Here is a 21,484-nt window from a genome sequence, read left to right as displayed (position 1 = left end):
TCCTTTATCTTTCCCTCAGAAAGCTGTCACTCATATAGGTTTGTGCTTCTTTCTTCTTCCACTTATCAATGCATGGGATGGAAGTGAAAAAAAAATCCATTTCTTGTAAGGGAGCTGGCAGTAGGGGTGGCTGCATCACTGATGGGAATGGAGGCTCTCCATTCTGCTTCTGGATCACACAAGGCTGAAGCAGGTAATGAGCTCATGCTTCTTATCTCACTGCAGCTTCTCTCTGGCTCCCTCCATCTGGCACAGATAGTCTAGGAGCCAGTGAAAAGCTGTGGCACTATGCTGGGAGCTGAAGTGCCAGCACCACAAAAGAGAAGTGGAGACAGAAGCTTAAGCCTCCTTAACTACCTCCTGTTTACTCTGGTTTTGGCCAGTAGCATCTCTCTATTTGGGCTTCCTAATCATTGATGTTGTGAGTAATCTTGAAGCTTTGTGTGTGTTTTGCAAAACAGCCTGGCAAACAGGCAAAAGAAAATAGAGCAAAGTAATTTTTGTGCCATCTCTAAAAAAAAAGGAAAGCCTACAAATCCTACATAGAAAGATTTTTTTTTTTTTTTTTTAATTTACAGTAATGTTTTAGAAGAAAATACGTGCCTGGTATAAATTGATGTAAAATTTTTGAGGCCAGTAGCATCAGTTCACAACAGTTAAGATGTAACTTTTTCACTTGCAAACTCCCTTTAGCAAGAAATATATCTTTTTGAGTTGGATTTGTTGAATTCAGTAATGCATTCTCATAACTTTAAAATACACAGCTGAAGCAAGTGCATCCTTGCATTACCAGTTAGACCCACTTGGATGTCTAGAAATGCAATGACTCCAGCTGCAAACACAGTTTCACTACCTGTGCACACAAAAGACAAAGAGGTGCATACTTTTTTATGCACAGCTGCATGCACTTTTTTGAAAATCTGGAAAACTAGGGGTTCCGTGAAGCACTCAGTAAAATGTATATCAAATGGAAAAAAGCATATTGCTAAATCTCTCGTAACTTGAGAAAATTCTCTCTCTCTTTTTTTTATTTGATAGCCATGGAAGATTGGTGGCTGAGTATGGAGAGATACACATTTGAATGTGGGGAAAAAAATGGTAACTGTGACAAAAACAGTTTAATTCAAGATTATTCTTAGATGCTTAAGCCAATGCATGAATCCAACCTCAGTACATTAATTTGTGATACTTAAAAACAGTTAATGTGTTTTGTTTTATTTGTTATTTGGTTGAGCAGATGGTAATGGTTTTGACACAATTCAGTTTTTTATTTTTCTTCTTTTCTTGAAAAAGACAAGGCTCTTTTTCCCACTTTGTCACAGCTGGTTACCAATCAATCTCAATTCACGGTACAGTGATGATAGCACATGTTGTTCAGGGGCCAAATCTGATTGGGTTGCATTTTCAGCAGTGTTTCATATAAAAAAAAAAAGTGTCTGTATGGCAGTGACTGTCAGCACACTATTGTACAACTGTCATTAATCAAAACTAGCAACAATGAATGCATTCATATGCGCCAGAGACTGCCAGATTTCACTCAAAATCACCCAATTTCTATTAGAATTTCCTCACCAGCAGTGTTTTCTCATCTGCTTGTTGTTTCTGTTTCTTTCTTCCCTTCCAGTCCCCTGCCCCCCCCCTTCCTTCTCGGTTAATTAAAGGCAGACCTGCTCTATTACTTGTAGAACAGAAATTATGTAACGGGGTGCCCAAAAGTGGCTGGTTTGTATCTAGGCTCAGGCTGCCTAGCTGTTTAAAAGACCTCTCCCAGCTCAGCCTGATGGCTGAAGTCTAAGCTGAACTGAAAGGTTAAGCACCTCCAAAAGTTTAACAAAGAGAAGTACTTAAAATCAATTAGATGGCCATAAACATGTGAAACTGATGTCTGACGCCCTAGGTTTTTAGCTGAATGTTGGCATTAGTTGGCTAGGAGTCAGCAATATTTTGGCTGTGTCAGAAGGTGTTTCTTGACACTGCACATATATTGAAGGCATTGCCTTCTTAATGCACTGGCAACATTAAGGACCAACTTAACCAGTATGGTCTGGTTTTCTGCCACTCCATCACCAATCCGGTAATCTCTGCCTGTGATTGGCATTAGCAGTCAGAGAGGCCCTGATCCTGATTCCCGAGTGTTCAGTAGCACTAATCCAGATGAGAGTGAACTTCTCCAGAATTTCAGGTGGAAACATCTTGCTGTGGGAATATGAGGCTCTGCGACTCAGGAGAGAGAAGACACTGTTCAAGACTGTGCAAGTGGATGCTTGAAAAACTGAAAACATATTCAGGCTTCACTCCTTGTTACTTCACGGTCCCTTTCTCACACAAGCTCCTTGTGCTGCTGTGGATCAGGCTAAAAGCCAGCTTTCGTCCTTTCTCCTTCCTGCCTGCTTCATCTGTCAAAGCTCTTCGCTGAACTGCGGTGACTTCTGGGGACAATGTGGGTGGAACAGATGACTGAGGGGCAGCGTATCAATACTTCAAGACAGCAGATGGTTATAATGTCCCATGGGTCCATCTATGTATGAATCTAATTGCTAGATGGCACGTTCTGTCAGGGTGGTCCAAAAACCCAGTATGGTCTTGTTGGAGAAGCAGCCAGGGAGACCTGGACCTCTCCTTGAAGCAATTGATAACTGGGCCATGATAGTGACATGTGTACGCCACCCTCCATTTCACGACCCAAGTGGGAGATGGTGGCTGTACCCTCACTCTGCGTCCTGGCATGCCATGCAGCTGGCTCATTCCCCCAGCAGCCTTTGACAATTTGCATGATTGGCAGGTGCAAGCATAAAGACTGCCGAAGCCTCCAAGGCAGCTGGCTGGCATGCCGGCACCAGCACATCGGTGAGATGAAGAAGAGCGAGTCAGCTGCAGCTCACAGCAGACTGGAGGGCCCTGTCCCAGGCTGCCTGCATCCCAGTTCAAGCAGCCACTCAGTCAGATGCAGACCTGCTGCCTGTCTGTTTTTATCTGGGCAGCGGTGACTGAACCCCGGGGAAGTTATTTGTCGGGGGGGGGGGGCAAGAAAGGCAATTAAATCAATGGTTAATTGTTGCCCAGCTTTATAACTATGATTCTTATATCCAACTCATATTTCTATTACAGCTCATCTTAGTTTTCTCATCTTACGGGAGCTGAATACAACTTTATATTTTTAGTCCCCTAGGGCTGGCCTCATGTCAAGAAAATGAGCATTTTCTCTTGTCTGCAACTCTGTGGTCGCCAAAGACAAATAACTGCTCCAACGTTGTGGGATACTGTTGTCATATTTCGAGATTTTTAAAGGAGACAATTTACCTTTTCTCTCTTATGAAAACAGTGATTTCTATTTGCCATTGACTAGTGCAGCACAGCATGCAAAATGACATAATTTGTGAGCGGTCGAGAAGAAATGCACCTCAACTGCATATGGCTGTTGAATGTAGTTGCAACAGGTCTGTACTGCTCCAGAAACTGCATATTAAGTTCTCTAGCGTCGTAACTTCCCCACACACACACAAATGGTACTATGTTAGCAAAAAGTTGCCACTAAAAGTTTCTGAAGTTTGCCATGGCATCTACTTATTCTTCCCCTTGGCATATCTCTTATTCATTAGTTAAACCTGAGGTACTGCATATGCATATAATTAGGTGTAACTCCTAACAGAATGGGTATTATATGTGTTTATATTTATCTCTGACAGAATGGTTAGCCTCAATTTGGTCTCTTTTAATTTATTTTTTGCTAATGATTAAAATGGACTTTCTGAATATAGAATGAAGCTGTATTGTATTGCAGTAAGTGTGAAAAGATGTCTTGACTTCTCTTTATTCTTGGAATTGCTAGTAATGCTCTAATTGATGTTGTGAGCTTTAATTAGACATAACAGAACTTTAAATGTTTCAACAGATAGGATCCTTTGAGTTAAGATGCTTTGAAGTCTGTTAGCACACAGTGCTCTCTCTACAAATCTATACTAAAGGAACCAATAGCAATGTATATTCTGAACACATAAATTAACGTTTCAGGTTCCCAAAGCATTTAAAAATACTCATAGAGCCTCACAACATTCCTGTAACTAATTGCATTACATTCTTATTCATCAAAACATTTAAGGGTGCTCTTCCATATGATTTCAATATGTTTGCTGAACAAGTCTACAAGCTTTTTACTGTATAACAAAGAGAAGGTAAATTAGTTGTTCTGAAGATATGTCATGACTGTGTATGCAGTGAGAAAGGGTATTGACGTCTCCTGAAGCCTCGATCTTTCTTTAGTTTTGTGTTCCTATTTCACTATTTGATACATGAGAATCTGAAGCTAACTCTAGTTTCAAGGTGACTTAATTAAGGCATCATGGGCTTATTATGTCTAGAAGAAATGTTGTTGAAAATAATTTTACAAGACAGTATTTCAAGAGTAAAATATCCATGCTGAAAACAAGGGTTTTCCTGATTTGGGAGCCAAAGAAATTTCATACAAGACAAAGTCTCCCGTTGGCTTTAATGAGCTTTGGATCAGAGCCTAAAAGAGTTTGTTAAGCATGACTTCTGCGGGATAATAACAATTTAACTGAAAATATTTTTCTAGGTGTGAGCACTCTAAATGCCTCGAGAATGAATGTTCACTGCATGCTGAAGTACTTTGTATTATTTCAAGTTTTATACATCCTCATAGTTTTAGAATTATTACAACAGTCAAAACAAGGAAATGGACAAAGCGTAACTGAATTATTACTAATTTCTGTTAAGAAAGAGAAAATGTTATTGTCCACCCTTAATGAATCATTTTGTGGTATTTCTGTGAAATTGATAAATCTCCTTTAATGTGCCTCTTCAATAAATGTCACCTTCCAGAGCTTAAATACATTTTTTATTGTTTGTAATCGTGTAGTGTCAGATCCTACCAACATGCTCACAGTTTCCCTAAGGGGTTGCTGCTGTAGAGAAAAACTATATACAAAGGGAAATTTCAAAATCAGCAAAAGGTAAAATGTGTAGCTCACATAGTTAAAGGCATGATAAACCTGAGCTGTCATTTATTGATAACTGATGTCTGATAGCTTAATTTTATCTTATTGCTCTAGATCAAGGACAAAGCGAATGATATTATTAATAAAGCCCTAATACTGAGTGAACATAGCAATACTAATTTTATGTAAAGTTTCTAACTAATGCAGAGTGCAATAAAAATGTCATGAAGATTAACGCTTGGTGGAATTATCTAATGCTAGATAATAATTTATCTTCCAAAGTTGGCTGCAGGATAGATTCAGACCGGCATATTCCAGGTGAGAGTTTTCGTTCATTTCTGTTGTCTACAGAAGGAGTTTTCATTCTTTTTCTGTAACGCAGGTATGACATCAAAGACGACTACACTTTACGCATTAAGAAGGCCATGAGCACAGATGAAGGAACCTACACATGCATTGCTGAGAATCGAGTTGGAAAAGTGGAAGCCTCTGCTACCCTCACTGTGCGAGGTGAGTGTTCCCACGGAGGGAGGGCCTGTGTCCCATATGGATAAATTGTTTTCTGACAAAATGGGCCACATCCTTACCTGGCATTGTTTGGGTTTCACATACCCTTTGCAATTGTGGGTGCTGGCACTGATGTACAACAGAGGCGAAACCCTGGTCCTGTTGATATCTCAGGCAAAGTTTTAATTTACTTCAATGGGATAGGATCTCCCTGCAGTTAAAGAGCTGTTCCAGTGTTTTTTTATTGAAAAGCAGATGTATATATATGCATAAGAAAGCACTACGTAACCGTGGGCATAGGCTTTAATATATGAGCCATCAGTTTAGGCTATTCTTCACGTTCCTTTCTCTAATAAGTATAAGGAGTATAGCAGGTAACTATGTTTATTAATGCCAAACATAATACAGATAGCATTATTATGCGATTAGCTCTGCCATAATTAAACTCTCTACCATTACTCTTTATCTGAAAGATAAACCCCAGCCAAAGGAAAAAGAAAATCCTAATTAAATTTTGTAAGTATTACAAGGTAAAGACTAACATATTCTCTCCTAAAATATTCTTGGTCTCTAGTATCCACTCAGTGTTTATGTGCTGCTGTTTGATGTAAGGAGGTTTTAAGACTGGTAGAATAATGAGTTGCCAAAATGCCTTTTGTGACAGTAGATATAGACATGCTAAAGATTATGGGGAGAGAAAAAGTTTTTAGGCTAATATTTCCGTATGAGTAAATAGAATATAATAGTTATTACTTCAGTCCAAAAGATAAGCAGCAATTTGGCACAATGGATATCATGCAGACACTATTTCACAGTTTAGTGGTGCATGCTGATGGTTTTCAGTAGAGCTGTGAAAGGTTAATAAAAACATTTTTAGCTTTATCTGTTCTTCTCTTTTCATACACATTAAATCAAATGTTCAAAGTCTCAGTGGATTGCTTTATTAGAACTGGGGTCAACTGACCCAAGAGGCCAGCTTCCATTTCCATCCATTTAATGCATGGACACAGTTCAGTTTAATTTGCTGAATTCAAAGGGAAAAAAAAGCACTGAGTGACTTTGTAGGGGGGGAGATGTTAGTATATAACAAAGAAAAGAGAGTGTTGTGATAATCCATCTGCTGAAATATTACCTCAGTGTTTGCTTTAGACAATAAGTGATAATGCAGCTCTTCCCGTTTTAAGCTGAAGAAATAGGTTTCCCTGCTACATGCTTGTGTAAGAGATTGTTCTTCCATTTTGTAATGTGAAAAAAATAGTCACTACAGTGAACTCCCAGAAATACTCTCACTCTGTTCCTTTGTCACAGGCAGAATCATGGTATCCAATAAATCTGGCAACCAATTCGATAGCCTTTAAACACTCCTAGAATTGTGTATACATTACTGGAGCAAGCCTTTTAGATTTGCTACCCAGACTTGTGATATAAACAATAGCTAGAACCAAGCAAAAAATCCTTTGAAATCACTGAAGCTTGAACCTGATGAAATTAAGGTGAAAAAAACCCAAGGAAATATATAATTTAATCGATTTTAGTACAGTAAAAGCAGGTTTTCATTATCTTGGGTATTTTCCCCCCCTGGGTTTGTCATTTATAGTCAAATTCATAGTGTTTATCCAACACAAAGGAAGCCACAATATTATAAGCATATTAAATGTTCAGGATATGACAGAAAATGAGAAAAGCCAAGAAATTCAATGGAGAAGGTTATTACGCTGAATTTTCTGAAAGCAAAGGACTGGGCAAAAGCCTATTAACTTTAAAGGGACCGTGAACAATGGTCCTTTCAATTAAAGGAAGCCTCAATTCTGAATTCTTAAACTTTTACCAGTTTTGTCTGAAACTGCTTTTACCATAACCACTCATCATATAGAGGAGCAAAAACACATAGCACTTCAGAATTTACTTTGAAGCACTTCAGAATTTACTTTGAGGGTGCCTTGGTCCTTGCAGGTGTCACATAGTTACAGCTGGAAACCTGGCAACAACAGCATTATCCTTAGCTCCCTCATTCATGGCTCCATCTTCTCAAAGCAGGGGATGAGGATGCAGTCAGGGAGTTTGCGTTACACTGTCACAAACAATAGCAGAATTTGAATTCTGTGGCTCAGCCTTCATGCCCTCTCTTAGAAAGGTGCACATTACTCTTATTCCTTATCTCTCTGCAGAAGAAGGAATACGTCCATAATACTAGAAGGCAGAAAGTCTTCAAATAGATGATGGGTGAGAAAGGGCAGCAGGCTTGAAATAGTTAAATGAAGTGGGTATGCCAAAGTAAGGATAAGGCCACAGAAAGGTTGAGAACTAAGAAGGTCCTTGCATGCTGTGTTACCTCTGGATCTGCATATCTTACATTTGACCCTAGCCTGCACATAAGCATACAGAGCTGGTGTGATTCTTAAAAAAAAAAAAAAAAAAAAAAAAAGGAAAAACTTTGTGCTGTTGCTCAGAAATGTGTAACTACTTGTGCTGCTAAAATAAGGGAAGTTTGGCCTACCCAGATGCAACCTGGAGTCAATTTTATGTCCAACTTTTCAGCTCTTCTGAAAGGGGATGTCTCTATTTTATTAACAGAGGGACTGACAGCCCTTTTCCCCAGCACAAGTATAATGAAGGGCTGTTGCTGTAGTCAAGAAATCACCTGTTGCAGCAGCAGCTTTCAATCTTGATACCAACCTGAAACAGTATTAACCTGTGGATCACTCAGCAGCAGTTTTGTTGGGAAGTAGAAGTTATCTGAGCAGTAATTTGGGAGGTTCTGGGTTGAAATCCCTGCAGCCATTTCAGCCCATTTGTTATATTTTCATCAGCACTGTCAGTGAGAGAAAAGCAGTGTGCTGTAAGCTTTCATGCCCGTTATTGAATTAGAAAAACTGTCCTGGGCTTTCTGTAGCCCTTACTGCTGTACTGACTGGCCATGCTTAAAATTCAATTGGTATTTGACTCAGAAAGCAAATGCCTTGCATCTACCGGCATGACATTTGGCACTCTGTGGCTTCAGTTGATGTGTTCATCGGGATCTAAAAGTTTGTGCTAATGCAATGCATTTTTTCTTTTATCAGGCATTAACAATGATACTTGGTGATGGCATGCGAAGATAATAAAAATGTTTCTCAAAGAGTGGTTCCAGTCAGCTTGTTCAGATGCTATGCTCAAGTAAATGTGATAATAGTGGCACGTAATTAAACAGTAACAACAGTAAACATTTTATTTAGGCTGTCATTTGAGGGGTTAGCAATCATGGTAGTATCCATAGTAGAAGGTAACATTACACGTCATGCATTCTGACAGATACTCTTTTCTTTTTTTAATTTCTTTTTTATGTTCTCACTACACCATTGTAATGTCAACAGCTCGCCCCGTTGGTAAGTAACCATCCTTCTATCCATTTTAGCATGGCTTCATGCAATGCTTCATCTTTCATTTGCAACAGCATTTAAGTGGCTGAAATTAGCAGCCAGTGCTTAATAGTTTTAACTGTCTAACACCAGGCAAGTGATTTTGACTGACAAAGTGCTATTTCTGAACTTTGTATTTTCTGCTGTCATGTATAAACGCATTTGCCAAATCGCCAGCAAATACCAATCAGCGAAACGGGGTGGGTGTGGTGATACTGAGCCAAAATCACTCATTCAGATGTATTTTAACAGTCTATTTAAGGGCCTGGTATAAAAGCCATTGAAATCAACAGAAAGGATGGTATTGACTTCGGTGAGCTTCTATCAGGCCCTAAACGATCAGCTCATTATGCTTTTATTGCATAGCAGTAAAAGCACAGGCTTTGCATGTCCCGTCTTTCTTGTATCTTTCAAAGAGTTTTGAAATTAAGTAGTACTGAAATTGAAGAGGGGATGGAGTAGATTTCCGTGCTTGTTAAGAAAGTTCGTCATTGATTTTTGCCCTTGGGTCATCTTGGAGTGCATTTTGGAATGCGCTGTGTAGGATGCAGACTGTTTTGAATAACAAGTCCAGAGGATGACTACCTCTGGATTTTGAATTCCCACACTGAAAATTTGATTCCTTCCTATACCTTTGAAATTATTTCTGAAAATTTATAAAAAACTAACTGAGCATAATGGAAAAATTGCAACTGTCAATAGCTGAAATTCACTTTTGGTGTTCAGAAATATCCTGAACATATCATTTAATTTTCATTCACGGATGTTTACTCTGTGCCTATATGGATTTTCTAAATAATGTAACCAGTTGCACTGCTCCTCTGATTTTTCTGGTTTGTGTTTAGATGTATCTTTTAGAATAATAATATGGTTACTCTGATTTTTTGGATTAGTGTGAAAAGTATGTACTGGTGTTTACAGAGATTGCTGAGGGGTTTGATCTGTCTTTATGTAGTCAAAACTTATGTTAGATATGCATTTGACTAAAGTTTGTGAGTTTGAACTTGTCTCAGCTCTTCACTGTTATGAGTTGGAGGAAGAGAGGTTGGAATAATTTAAAGATAAAATCCAGGTTAGGCCTCTGTTTCCAGAACTAAGGTGATCCCATGCTTATTGGCTTGCTTGAACTAGCATATGTAGAGCCAAGCCAAGTACCTCCGCAGTCACGGCATGGTTTATCCATACCTGGAGAATTCCCTGTGTAGAATGGAAATTCACTGTTCTCCATTTGGGATTTTGATAGCAAGCTTTAAACCCCGATCACTACTGTATTACTTTGGCATTACGCTAGTTCTCAAGAAATTAATTCCCAGGAGTTGTAACAGTGTAAAACTAGAGTAAACTCATAAGAAAATTTTCCTTTGCTTAGAAAACGTAGTATGAATTTAGTTTGCTTCTAATGTAAATCTCTCATGTTGGAGGGGGTTATGGCTAATAAGGAAATCTCCTTCATTCACTGAGAAAATGCCGCAAGATTAAAAGTATTTTACTTCTAGATATTCTTCTCACTTTGCTCACTCTTAAAAGAAAGGCAAGAAAAAAAATCACAAAGTAGAGACTGTTTCAGGCTCTGTGAAAGCCACATAAAATAAATGACTAGAGATTCACAAGAGAGTGATAGGTTTCAGCAGTGTTCGTGGTGTCTCACTGCAGGCCACTGGTTCTTTTTTAAGACTTTTTCAGGCCATTGAGTCATCCACAATTCCATCTCCAAAGCTTATACACAAGCTCTTGGTCTGAAGTTACTTTGTGTCCAGGTATATGATCCCCGTGTGTGACCATGCTGTGGTCAATTTGTCATGTTCCCTGCCTACGCTATTTTATTTTGTTACAAGTGAACATCTGGTACAAAGAAAATTCTTCTTTTGTATGGTTTATTTAGGAAACATAAATTAGAATGGTTGACTTTGAAATAATTATTATATGTCATATGGTCTTTATCAAATTATTTAATTTAGTGATTATCTTTGTGAATTGTGAAAAGATTGTTAAGTAAAGAAGTCCAACCCCAAAGATATTTAACATCTAGAACTCCCATACAAGTGCATATGTAGTGATTGCTGTATATAAGCAGATCACTTTCTTTAGATCACTTTTATCTGATCCTGTACCTGTAGAAAAGGCAATGCTGTCCTTATGATAGTGTATGCCTTTATTGTCTTTTGCTTAAGAACCTGAAATGAAACTCACTTCTACAGTTCATATCTCTGTTTCAGTCAAGAGTAGGCAAAGCAGGTGTCTACCTATCCTGTTTGTTGAAAATTTAAAGCCCAGTAAAGTAAAACAAAGTAATTTCCCTCTCCACCACCAGTTCCCCACCAAGAAGCCCAAATGATCTTCTGTTAAAACTGTCATTTGACAAGAACGGTGAGTCAAATCTTGTAGCATTTTTTTGTTTAGGAAGTTAACTGGAATACAGAGCAAAAATGCCTCTCCTTACAGAAAGGAAGCTAAAGCAAACACTACTTAATGTTATTAAGCTCCCAGCTCTCTAGGAGGATGACATTTTAACAGAAGTATGTTTATATATTTATGTATATGTTAAACTGCAGGGGAGCGGTTTAAAAGTTTATATTCTTTCGTGACACCTGAGAATTATCTATGTACCTCTACCTTTCATCACTACCTCCAATTCAAAGCAGACATGTTTTGACTTTATTGTGTTTTAAACAAGACCAAACCATTTTCTTTCAATGCCTTGTCACTGAAGAATACAGGAATGGTTTTTTTTTTTAATGTTCCAGGATTGCAATTCTTGTTGCAAACAGAATCATTTTCATTTTCTATTCAGTTTTTGCCTGTTTCAAATACTTATATTCTGTTAGCTGTGATATTTTTATTTAAATTTCAGCTTGAGTGGAAAATTCAGGAGTGGGATTACCAATGACCGTGTTAGGTTATTCACATATGGTATATACTACATAGACAAAGTGAGGTATGGTTCTGCCTGAGGTGGATGGCAGCTGGTGAATTTAAAAACTCTATGCCAGATTACTCACCATGTTTGGATTTGCTGCTGGGAATAAATGTGTTGGCCATTTCTAAAATAGATGTTCTCTTATTTATAACCTTTTGAAAAGATTTGCAACAGGATTTATGACAGATGGGTTTACGAAACAAGATATTTATCCCTATTTAGACCATTTCTGTTGTTATTTCACTCATTAGATGGATTTTCCTGATAAGCAAGTTAGTATTTTCTCACTTTCGCATTCTGCTGTATTTCTTATGGCAGTTGAGCAGAAGAATAGCCGTTAAAAGAAGCACAAAAGTTGGGAGGAGCCCAAAAGTTTCGTATAGTCCCACTGAAAGTAACACTGACCCTCTTTGCGAAAGCATTTGCTATACTGCTTTGAGATGGAGGACCTAAAGTTCAAATGGAAGGTCTATGAAGATCTGTCTGGTGTTTGTTACCTTTTTACTAGTCATCCAAAAAGTCATTCAGATGGCAGAGTACTCAGTTTTCAAACTGATTTCAACTATGTCCAAGTGAAAATACAGTTCTTTTCATTTCAGTTGCCTTGCAGTAAGTCAAGTTTACTTAATTAATTGTCATATGCTATGACTCATCTTCCCAGAAAGAAGTGACATGCAGCAAATAGCTAGATACTTTTGCCACCTGGATAGAAATTAAGTATTGGGAATTAACTAAGGAAGTAAGGGGAGACCAACCAAGTTACAAAAACTTCACTTCCCTACCATGTTGGAGAAAAGAGAAACAGATAAGGCACCTGCCATGAATTTTCCAAATTTCAGATAAATTAAATGCAGTCTACTTGCATTGAAGTGCAGTGTGACTGTACGATGCATTTCACCCTGCTCTGGGAAGTTTTCGTGTCATAAATCAGCCTGGCATGACTTATGCCAGACTTGTGGTCTATTAAGAGTGGTGCAGCATGAAACAAAATAAAGGGCTGTATTTTAAGCAAAGTTGTATTAGGTGCGGCTTGAAATTATATTGTTCAGATGGTTCAGATTGGTAAGTGAGAAAGATCTCTCGTTATTCTTCTCCGTTCCGACTCTTGTGGGGAAAGTCTATATAGGATGAATGCTTTTATTTTTAGTATATTCATGAAAATATCACCTTCATTTGAGACACTGAGGATTTATGCAGTATCAGTAATGGTGACTGGTGTGTGACAGAAAAGATGAGATCATGCTTGGCACTACGGTGCCATCTTTCAGTGGCAGAAATCTCGAATCTATATCAAAGTGCGGTATGTTGCCCGTCTGCCTGCTGCTACCACCTATAGAAATTTTCAGAATAGAGTAAGGACACCAGTGGACATTAGGCTTTTGGGATTTGTTTCTTCTTTAGGTGAAAGAATAATGCATCATTCTTGTTTAAAAATAAACAAATTCTTCAAATTAAAGAGAAAAGGTTGCCATAGAATGAAATTCAGATTTATTTGTATACCAGTAAGAAATTAAACTATGGAGCTGATTTGTTCTGACATTTCTTAGCCTTTTAAAGACCAGTCTAAAAATCCTAAAGTCCTTAGTATTTCTACTTAGGCAAAACTCCACTAGCTGAACTTACACTTGAATCCTGTAATGACTTCAGCTATCATAGAAATACAACGTTTGCAATATATGGGCCAGAATGGCTCTGCAAATGGACACTGAGCACATTAACCACCAAGCACTTAAGTGCTGGCCCACAAAACTCGGCTTCATTTCCAGATGCTCCAAGTCTTTTTGGGTGTGCCAGGCAGTGATCAGAACAGAAACATAGAAGATCTGATAGAGGATTCTTCTCCAGTGATAGATGGCAGTGTATGTACTTGAAGTTTTAGCAAGTCATACTGTGACGTCCTGGCTCATTCCACTACGGTACCAAGTATGTGCCAGTACTCATACTGTTTCTCTTAGAGAAAACCCAGTTACAGCAAGTGCAGGAAGTGATCAAGGGCCTCCTTTTTTTTAATTTTTTTATTGCTGAACTCTAGCTTGGGAAAGTTTTAAGAAGTTTAACGTGTAAATCTTGTTTTAACTTTCCTGAAGCGTGCTTAAATTGGTGGGAATTGTTTTCTTACTTCAGCGGATTCTGAGTCTCTCCGTAAGTCTTTGAAGATTAGTGTATGAAAAAATCTTTTGATGTGTTGCTCCCCCCAAATTTTTCCCTTCCTTTTTCTAAAAGGAGAAATCGCTCACTTTTCCTTCAAGAGGAGCGTGGAAATCAATACATTAATCAATTCACTTTTCCCTTTACCTTCTTTGCTCAATTGCTGCTAGCCATATTACATTTTGGATATGATCTCAGTATTATTCAACAGCAAAATGACTGTATGCCCCATTCCTTGAATGCTAGCATTGTCAATCAGCATAAATAGGCTTTTTTATTCCTCACTCCTTTTCCTCTCTTCAATTTACAGTGGCCCAAATTGAGCAAAATATCTCCTCTCAGCCTTTTTTATTCTCAAGGGTAAACAAACCAGGAACTTGTCATCTTTCTCACTATAGATGTTGCCTGGTAGCCTATCTAGGCTCTTTACTCTTCTCATCATCTCCTTAGCTCTTCCCTTCAGCATGTGCATTCATGCGTTTTTGAAGGAGATAACAAGATTACACTCATTATTTTGATGAAATCTTACTATATCAGCAAGGGGTATGCTTTTCTTTCTTAAACACATTGCCAGCAAAACCTCCCATGACAAAAGGAGTCATGGCAGATTACATGTCTTTTTGTTGGCATAATTTGTTTTGTTTGCTAAACTCACAGAAGGTATAGTAGCACCAGTCATCCCCTAATGGTACAGTTTCCATTAGCAAGCGGGCTAAAGTGTTAAGATTTTAGGAAAGCACATCTTTTCTACCTGATCTGAGCAAAAGGTGTATCCTGAATCTCAGACACCTGAGGGGAAAAAAATAATTAAAAAGCATTGTCTAGAGTAGAGAAAGACCTGAGTAATGTAAGTTATTGGGCAGACAGAATCAGTGCTACCTCTCTTTATAGGTATCAAAACTAAGTGAAGGACTTTCTAGAAAGGATTTTCCAGGAGCATCTGTAAGGTGCAGGGGCCGCTTAAAAGAGATGAGTAGACAAGATATAGTAAAATAGAGATGTATGATTAAAGGACAGCAGGCTACAGTCTAATGTTGAGAAGAAATTCAGACCAGATATTTAAACTGAATGTTTAAATGTACTATAAAACAAAGAGGAGGAGGGGGTCAGGAAAGATGCTGCTGATGAACTCAGAGCACTGGAAATGGGGGGAAGGAAGAGGGGGAGCGGGGCAGAAAGTAGATGCCTTTCTTTTCTGCTATGTAGGAGACAGAGTTGGATTTTTTAATAATTATTCTCATAGTTTTGTTTTATTGTCATTAGTCCTAGGTAAGAAGGAAGAACAAATCCTTGGTAGTAATTTTTTTTTTTGTGCTTCAGCTTTTGTTATAAAAATGATAAATGCAGATTTGGCAGTTATGTTAGTTTAAATTGGCAGGGAAACTTTGAATATAAACCAAACCTGCTTTTTCATTATTGTTTGTCTCACATCTCTTTTTTCCACCATGCAGATTTATCCCACTTCTTTCTTTTAGGTCATCCAGGGATAAAAGAGAGATTTTATGTGTCAAAATATATAGGACAGTTAGCGGTTTTTATTTATTGATTCTCTAGACTTCTTTCACCTCTTGCAAAGAAAGAAAAAAAAATGCTTATGCTTCCACGCTTTCAGAGATTATCTGCTTCAGTGTTTCAGAACAACTGAAAGATAAAAATGTTGTTATATGTGAAATTCAGAACCTGAATTTAAATTGAAGATTAGAACAATTAGTCCAGGTATGAAAGAAGGTTTAGCATTCTTAAATGATTGAAGTGTGATCTTTTCACACTGTTGTGTTTCTACATGGCTCATATGAAAACAGCAAACAAAACAATACAAAACAAATGGAATTTCTCACTTTCCATGAGACAGGAGCAGCGTGAAGGACACTTATACCAGAACTGGTCTTGGTAATAATCTTGCTGAGACCTCACTTCCCCCTGCTTTCTACTTCTGTCCCATTGTAGCCTGATTCCTCTCCCCCAGTGCTTCCTTTCATTCAACCTGCTAAAAGTTCTCCCCACTTGCCCCCTGTGCTTCTAATTTTGTGTATTTGATCTATTGATGCGGGACATATGAGAATTAATTTTGAAGCAGTGTCAGTGTTAAAGATGGTATCCGAGCTATGGATTATAAATACTCCCCTAGGTTATGGGAAGCTTGAGGGGAGAAGAATCCAAACCAAGTACCTGCTTCACCACCTCCACCTGTGTAATTTTAAAATAATATCACGGACCTAGTGAGGGGCTTCATGAATCACTTGTTATCCCCACAACGTACCCATTCCTTGTTTTTATTGACAGAACCATCCACCTGAAGAAGAAACCACGGAAGGAAAAGAACACTCTAAATGAACAAGGAAGAGAACATAGTTAAAGAAAAAACAAAATGTCCACAAAATGAGATCTATGCACTTGTTTCAAAGTCCAGCTGCACTCATATGGACTAGGGAATAGTTATAGATTCCTACGCTGACATGATACTCATGGGAGAGAAAAACAGGAAACTCATTTCTCAGGCAGCTCAATCGTAACTATCATGCTAAAAAGTTACATCCTTCCTGCTCTGTGAACACACTTAATCACTGGAGCACGCTGTGAGATTGAGAAGTCTTTTCACTTTAAAGAAAATGACCATCCTAAACTTCCATTAGGTTATCCCTGATAAGAAATAATCTGAATTAGTAATAGGCCTAAGCTGTCATCCTCTCAGGCTTCTGTAATGGCTCCTGTGTCAGAGGCTACACCCTTGATTTATCATTAGTCATAGCTAATAGTGCACTAATAACTTTGTGTTATTAAGAACCACACATCACTTTCGGTACCCATTAAGAAGATCTGAACTTCTGAGGAAAGAACTGCTGACTCAGCCCAGGTTCCTGGTATTTGAGACTGGAAATATTTTCTGTTTTCCTCTATTTACTCCATCAGCAATAGTAGCCTTGCAAACCATCTTTCAAAACTCCTAGACTTTCATATCTGCACTTTTTGGCAGCTCATGCTGTGCGAAGGGCAAACATTGCTACAGCAAGGTATATAAATAGGGTCTTACAGTTTTCTTTTACATTTTGTATCACAAAAGTATCCAAAAGTCCAATATCTACCAGACCTTCTAGACAAATTTAACCCACGACACACAAAGGTGGGGCAAGTTTATTTTCTTTCAAGATTTCCTATACTGCCTTCAACTGTCATCTAAGCCAGTATCTGGAACTAGCAAAGCAATCCTACAAATAAGTAGTCCTACTCCATAGATGATGTCAAGGGTTACCTCCCTTTTCAAAATACGTAATACTTCAGCTGGAGCTCTGGGGGCTTCTGCTATCCTCTGTGTAAACGTCTTAGAGGCAAGTCTTGATCTGTATTTGGTAAGACTGGAACTGAGTTTGATCTCTTAAAGTATCAAGACATATCAAAGATCAGCTGAAGTGGCCACAAGAATATTGTCACTGTAGTAAGGGTTTGAGATGAGCATTGAGATATCCAGTTTCAAGTCTTTGAGGGCTTTGCAAAAGGCGATTGTGATGTTGATGGGGTTCCAGAAGTCAAAAGACAATTTGGGGAAGGCGCCATTATCTTATCACCCTAACTGACTCTCTTACTTCCAGGCAGAGCTACTGAGTATTGTACCAGGTGGAACTTTGATTGTTCAAAGGATTATTATGAAATTAATTTATTGCTGCAAATGTACAGTGCTGAAAAAGACTGTAGATGGGAATATTAGGTTGGTCTGCTGTCTCTTCCCTGCTGCAAGCAGAGCTGAGTCTTAAAGAATGTTGGTGCTTTACCAGCGAGTGAGTTTCTGTTTCTTCCTCAAAGCTTTTTCCCCTATCAGTGAGCATTATCTGAGTTTTGCTTAGAACATTTACAAGTCAGCATCTTTCCCCTTGCCCCCTTTGAACCAGTCACAGAAATACGTTTATGGATAATAAACAATTCCAGTTTAAAATGAAGCACTCACTTTATCACTTTAGCTTGCCTAAGTAATCTTCATGATGAATTTCATTTGCCGTTCACTATCAACTGAAATAAGTTGCAATTAAAGGTTTTCAGATCTGTAATTTAAGCCCTTTAATATTTGTCACTGTCACTCTTTTCCTGTAATATATTATTTTTTCAATGGGTCTGATCCGAAGACCACATAAGCCAATAGGAGAATTTCTACCAACTTCAATGAGCTTTGAATAAAGCCTCATATGCCATGGTATATGAGGACATTTTATCTAAGTACATGTAATTAAAAGACTACTAAAGTTTTCATTATCTGAAAATTGTTTGGATTATGTAAAATGAGTTTGGTCTCATAGTGGTGGCCTTAAGTAATTGAGGATGTTTAGAAAAAACCCAAACAACAACAACAAAAACCCACTGATATTAGTTGCTGTGGTTACAATTCCATTTCTGCTTGCAGTAACAATACTGGACTAAAACTTGCTACAATATCTACTTTTAATTAAAATCACAGCAATATAATGTACGCACCCCAGGGCGCGTGGGCTGAGGGAGGTGCTGTGAGCAAGTCACGATAATAAAATTCCCTTAGGATCATTGAATTCAATGTGAACCACAAATCACAAGATCAGCTTAGAAAACTGTGTCCCTGGAAGAAAATGTTGCTAGTACTTGATATGGGATCAGTGTACTTTTTGCTATAAATTCACATTTTCCTGTGATAATTTTCCCCTCCCCTTCTGAGTCTTCTGCCACGTTTCTTATCAGGTGACCAGAGTTCACCTAGAAGGGATGAACTCACTGTCTCAGTCAAGCTTCTCTACATCAGCAGCTTTATCAGCTCCTGGTGACTCAGCGTAACCTTTAGTATTCAGTACTGGGAAAGAAATGAATGCAATCCATCCCATCAGATTAGAGATTCTGCTTTTAAGATTGGAGAAGAGTTAGAAATCCCTTTGAAATAATTTGCAGTATTTGTTTCTTCCTTTTTTTTTTCTAAAGCTCTTTAACACTTGAGCAGAGGCTACCTTCATATACGTTTATTAATAGAAAAGATCCATTCAGTCATGCGTAAAATGACATCTAGAAAAAGTGCAACAGAATACACTCTTCCCATTTTGAACAACATAACTAATGTTCACTGCTGCTCATGCTTTTCTATCTCCATTTTAATTCTTGCAGCAAAATATTCTTCTGTGCTGTAAAAACAGTTCTGAACATGATGTGATTAACCTTAGGGTCCCCCCATCCCCTCATCTCAACGCCCCCTCGTACATGGCCTATGCTTTCTATTCATGTTCAACCATCTGATTTCCATATCATCCCGCTCAGCCTCACAAGCGGCTATTAGCATAACAGAGCTTTAGTGTGACATTGATTGAAGCCGGCGCTTGCTGAATGCAGTATCAAAGCATAATTTGCCAGAAATCAAATCTAATTTACTGTGTACTATTTAAATTTCTCAAAAAAAAAAAAAAAAAAAAAAAAGAAAAGAAGTTTCAATAGAAGTATACTAGGTCTGTCGTCTTAATTGTTCTTTTTTCATATTTTTGTCTAGTCCCCTGGAATCCAAGCAATATATTTCCTTTTAGAGCCATTGTCTTTGACTTTCAAATGTCAGTTAAGCAAGAGGTTTTCCACTCTGTTTATTCCATTCCAGTTAATGTTACATCTGAAACAGTAAAGGGTAATAGTTTGATAGGCACAACAGTTTTCTGCTTCATAACAGTTTTTTCAACAGATTCTTCTAATGACCTTAATGTTTAGTTTGAATAAGCATTAAAGTACCACATAACTTTAACAGCTGAAGCATATGAAGCCTGATGTTATTTCTCGAACTCTACCTTTTCAGAATGTTTTAAAAATTCACCTACTTCAAGAGAAGCAATAATGGCTTGAATTAGGTTTTGTCCAACGTCCCACTGAAGCTGGTCTTTGAGGAAGTCATGATCTCAGTTAACCTTTCTGCAAAATGGGAGTAATAATATTTATCTATCTTTATAAACAGCATCTATATATGAAAATAATGAGCTCTATTCTTAGGAAAATTGAAGAGCCCAAGTGCTTATTCTGACAAAGAAACCTTGCTGTTTCTGGACAGGGTGGCGTTGCATTCTCTGGAGATAATGGCAGTCTTACTGCTTTGGTAGTCATACTTGACCAAGAATTACTCCTGCAATTATCAGCTGTTACTTTCAGTTGTCAATTTACATTATTCAACTGGAAATTGATAGATAAAACTGATATGGTGAAAACATTGTTTAAATGCTGTAAACAAGGTCATTTTTGTCAGAGGTTGTCTATAAACAGAGCTATAGCTGAATATGACAACAAATTGTTACAAAATGGGGGTTTCCTTCATTATAGAACCCCGTCTTTGAATAAATTAAAAAAACACATAAAAGGCTTTATTTTTCCAAAATGACATTTTTCATCTTCTTTAAAATTATGGTATTAAATCATTTGGGTGAAGGAATTGGTTTTGTGCTCTGATTTACCTAGTGACCAATACAAGTCAGCTCCCTGTGAGATCAAGAGATTATATTTAAATAAAATCTCTGATTCATTTATTTATTTTTATTGTGAATTTCTAGTCATTATGGCTGCAGAGAAAAGCTAGAAATTATATCCTTGCATAACCATACTTCATTGTTTACTGGAGTCTTTAGAAAGTCTAAACTAGTAGCTATGAGGCCACGGATCTTCTCTTCATCTAGTATGGCAAATGCTGGAGATGACTTGGTGTGTGGCAGGGAGGGAACAGAACAACAGGGTCGATGCACGTCATTTGGATTATCTGGACTGAGCTACAGCCTTAATTCCTGCTTCTTTTCCTCGTGTCTTTTTGCAAAAGAAAGGATCGGTTTTCTGCTCTTAGGAAAGTGAGAGATGTTCAAAGTTAGGGGTAGGTCAAAAACTATAAACGAGATAGAACTAGGATGTTTACCTCTCATTGTTCCTTGACTACCAAATTACCTTAATCTGGTCCTTGGAAAGTCTGCTACAGCAGTAAGTTCAGTGCTATTATATCTGCTCAGAGCTTTGAATTACTGACTTACAGTACAGCCTTGTGTGTGTGAGATTGTTTCAGATGAACCCTTGAACTTACCTAACTTGCATTTATTCAGTTATGTGATTTGAAAGATAGGCTCATGGAAATGCCATGCCCTTCTTCCTTCTGTTGAGCTGTCTCAGACCACCACCTGCATAACATACCCCCAGTGCACTAAGCATGCCTACGAAGTGATATTAGGCATTGATCACGCTTAACTATGATTTATGGGATGGTCTCCTGACACCAGGTTTTTAGCATCACGATAGAAATATTATGGTCTTGAGGCCACCCATAACACAGCATAGACATAGGACTCATGTATAGCTCCTGTCAAATGCAGATATAACACCTGAAGAGGTTAGAGTTTTTCTGCTCTCCCTTCTGCCTCAGGTTGCTATTGATTCTATATTAATATCCTGGGCAATGAACTTCTATGGCTGAGCAGCACACACTGAACTAATTCAGTGACCTTTATTAAGTGGGTGGTCAGAACTGTAGAGATACCTTAGTGTAAGGTGTGCCTATAGGAATGGAGGATTCTAATTCACAACTTAAAGGTCTTTCTCTCTTTCCC

General features: G+C 38.0%; 1 protein-coding gene across 1 annotated transcript in view; it reads left to right on the top strand.

The window, feature by feature from the left end:
• ROBO2 (roundabout, axon guidance receptor, homolog 2 (Drosophila)) overlaps nt 1-21,484 on the top strand; it is a 623,567-nt gene that overhangs the window by 299,072 nt on the left and 303,011 nt on the right. The window contains exons 6-7 of the mRNA XM_009327889.1: nt 5,338-5,465; nt 8,816-8,827. Of these exons, the coding sequence (XP_009326164.1) occupies nt 5,338-5,465; nt 8,816-8,827 (140 nt within the window). The remainder of the gene's footprint in view (nt 1-5,337; nt 5,466-8,815; nt 8,828-21,484) is intronic.

The sequence above is a fragment of the Pygoscelis adeliae genome, unplaced genomic scaffold (assembly GCF_000699105.1).
Source record: "Pygoscelis adeliae isolate BGI_AS28 unplaced genomic scaffold, ASM69910v1 Scaffold14, whole genome shotgun sequence".
Taxonomy (NCBI): Eukaryota; Metazoa; Chordata; class Aves; order Sphenisciformes; family Spheniscidae; genus Pygoscelis; species Pygoscelis adeliae.
The sequence above is the reverse complement of the archived record's forward strand: the minus strand, read 5'-3'. Positions and strand labels throughout refer to the sequence as shown.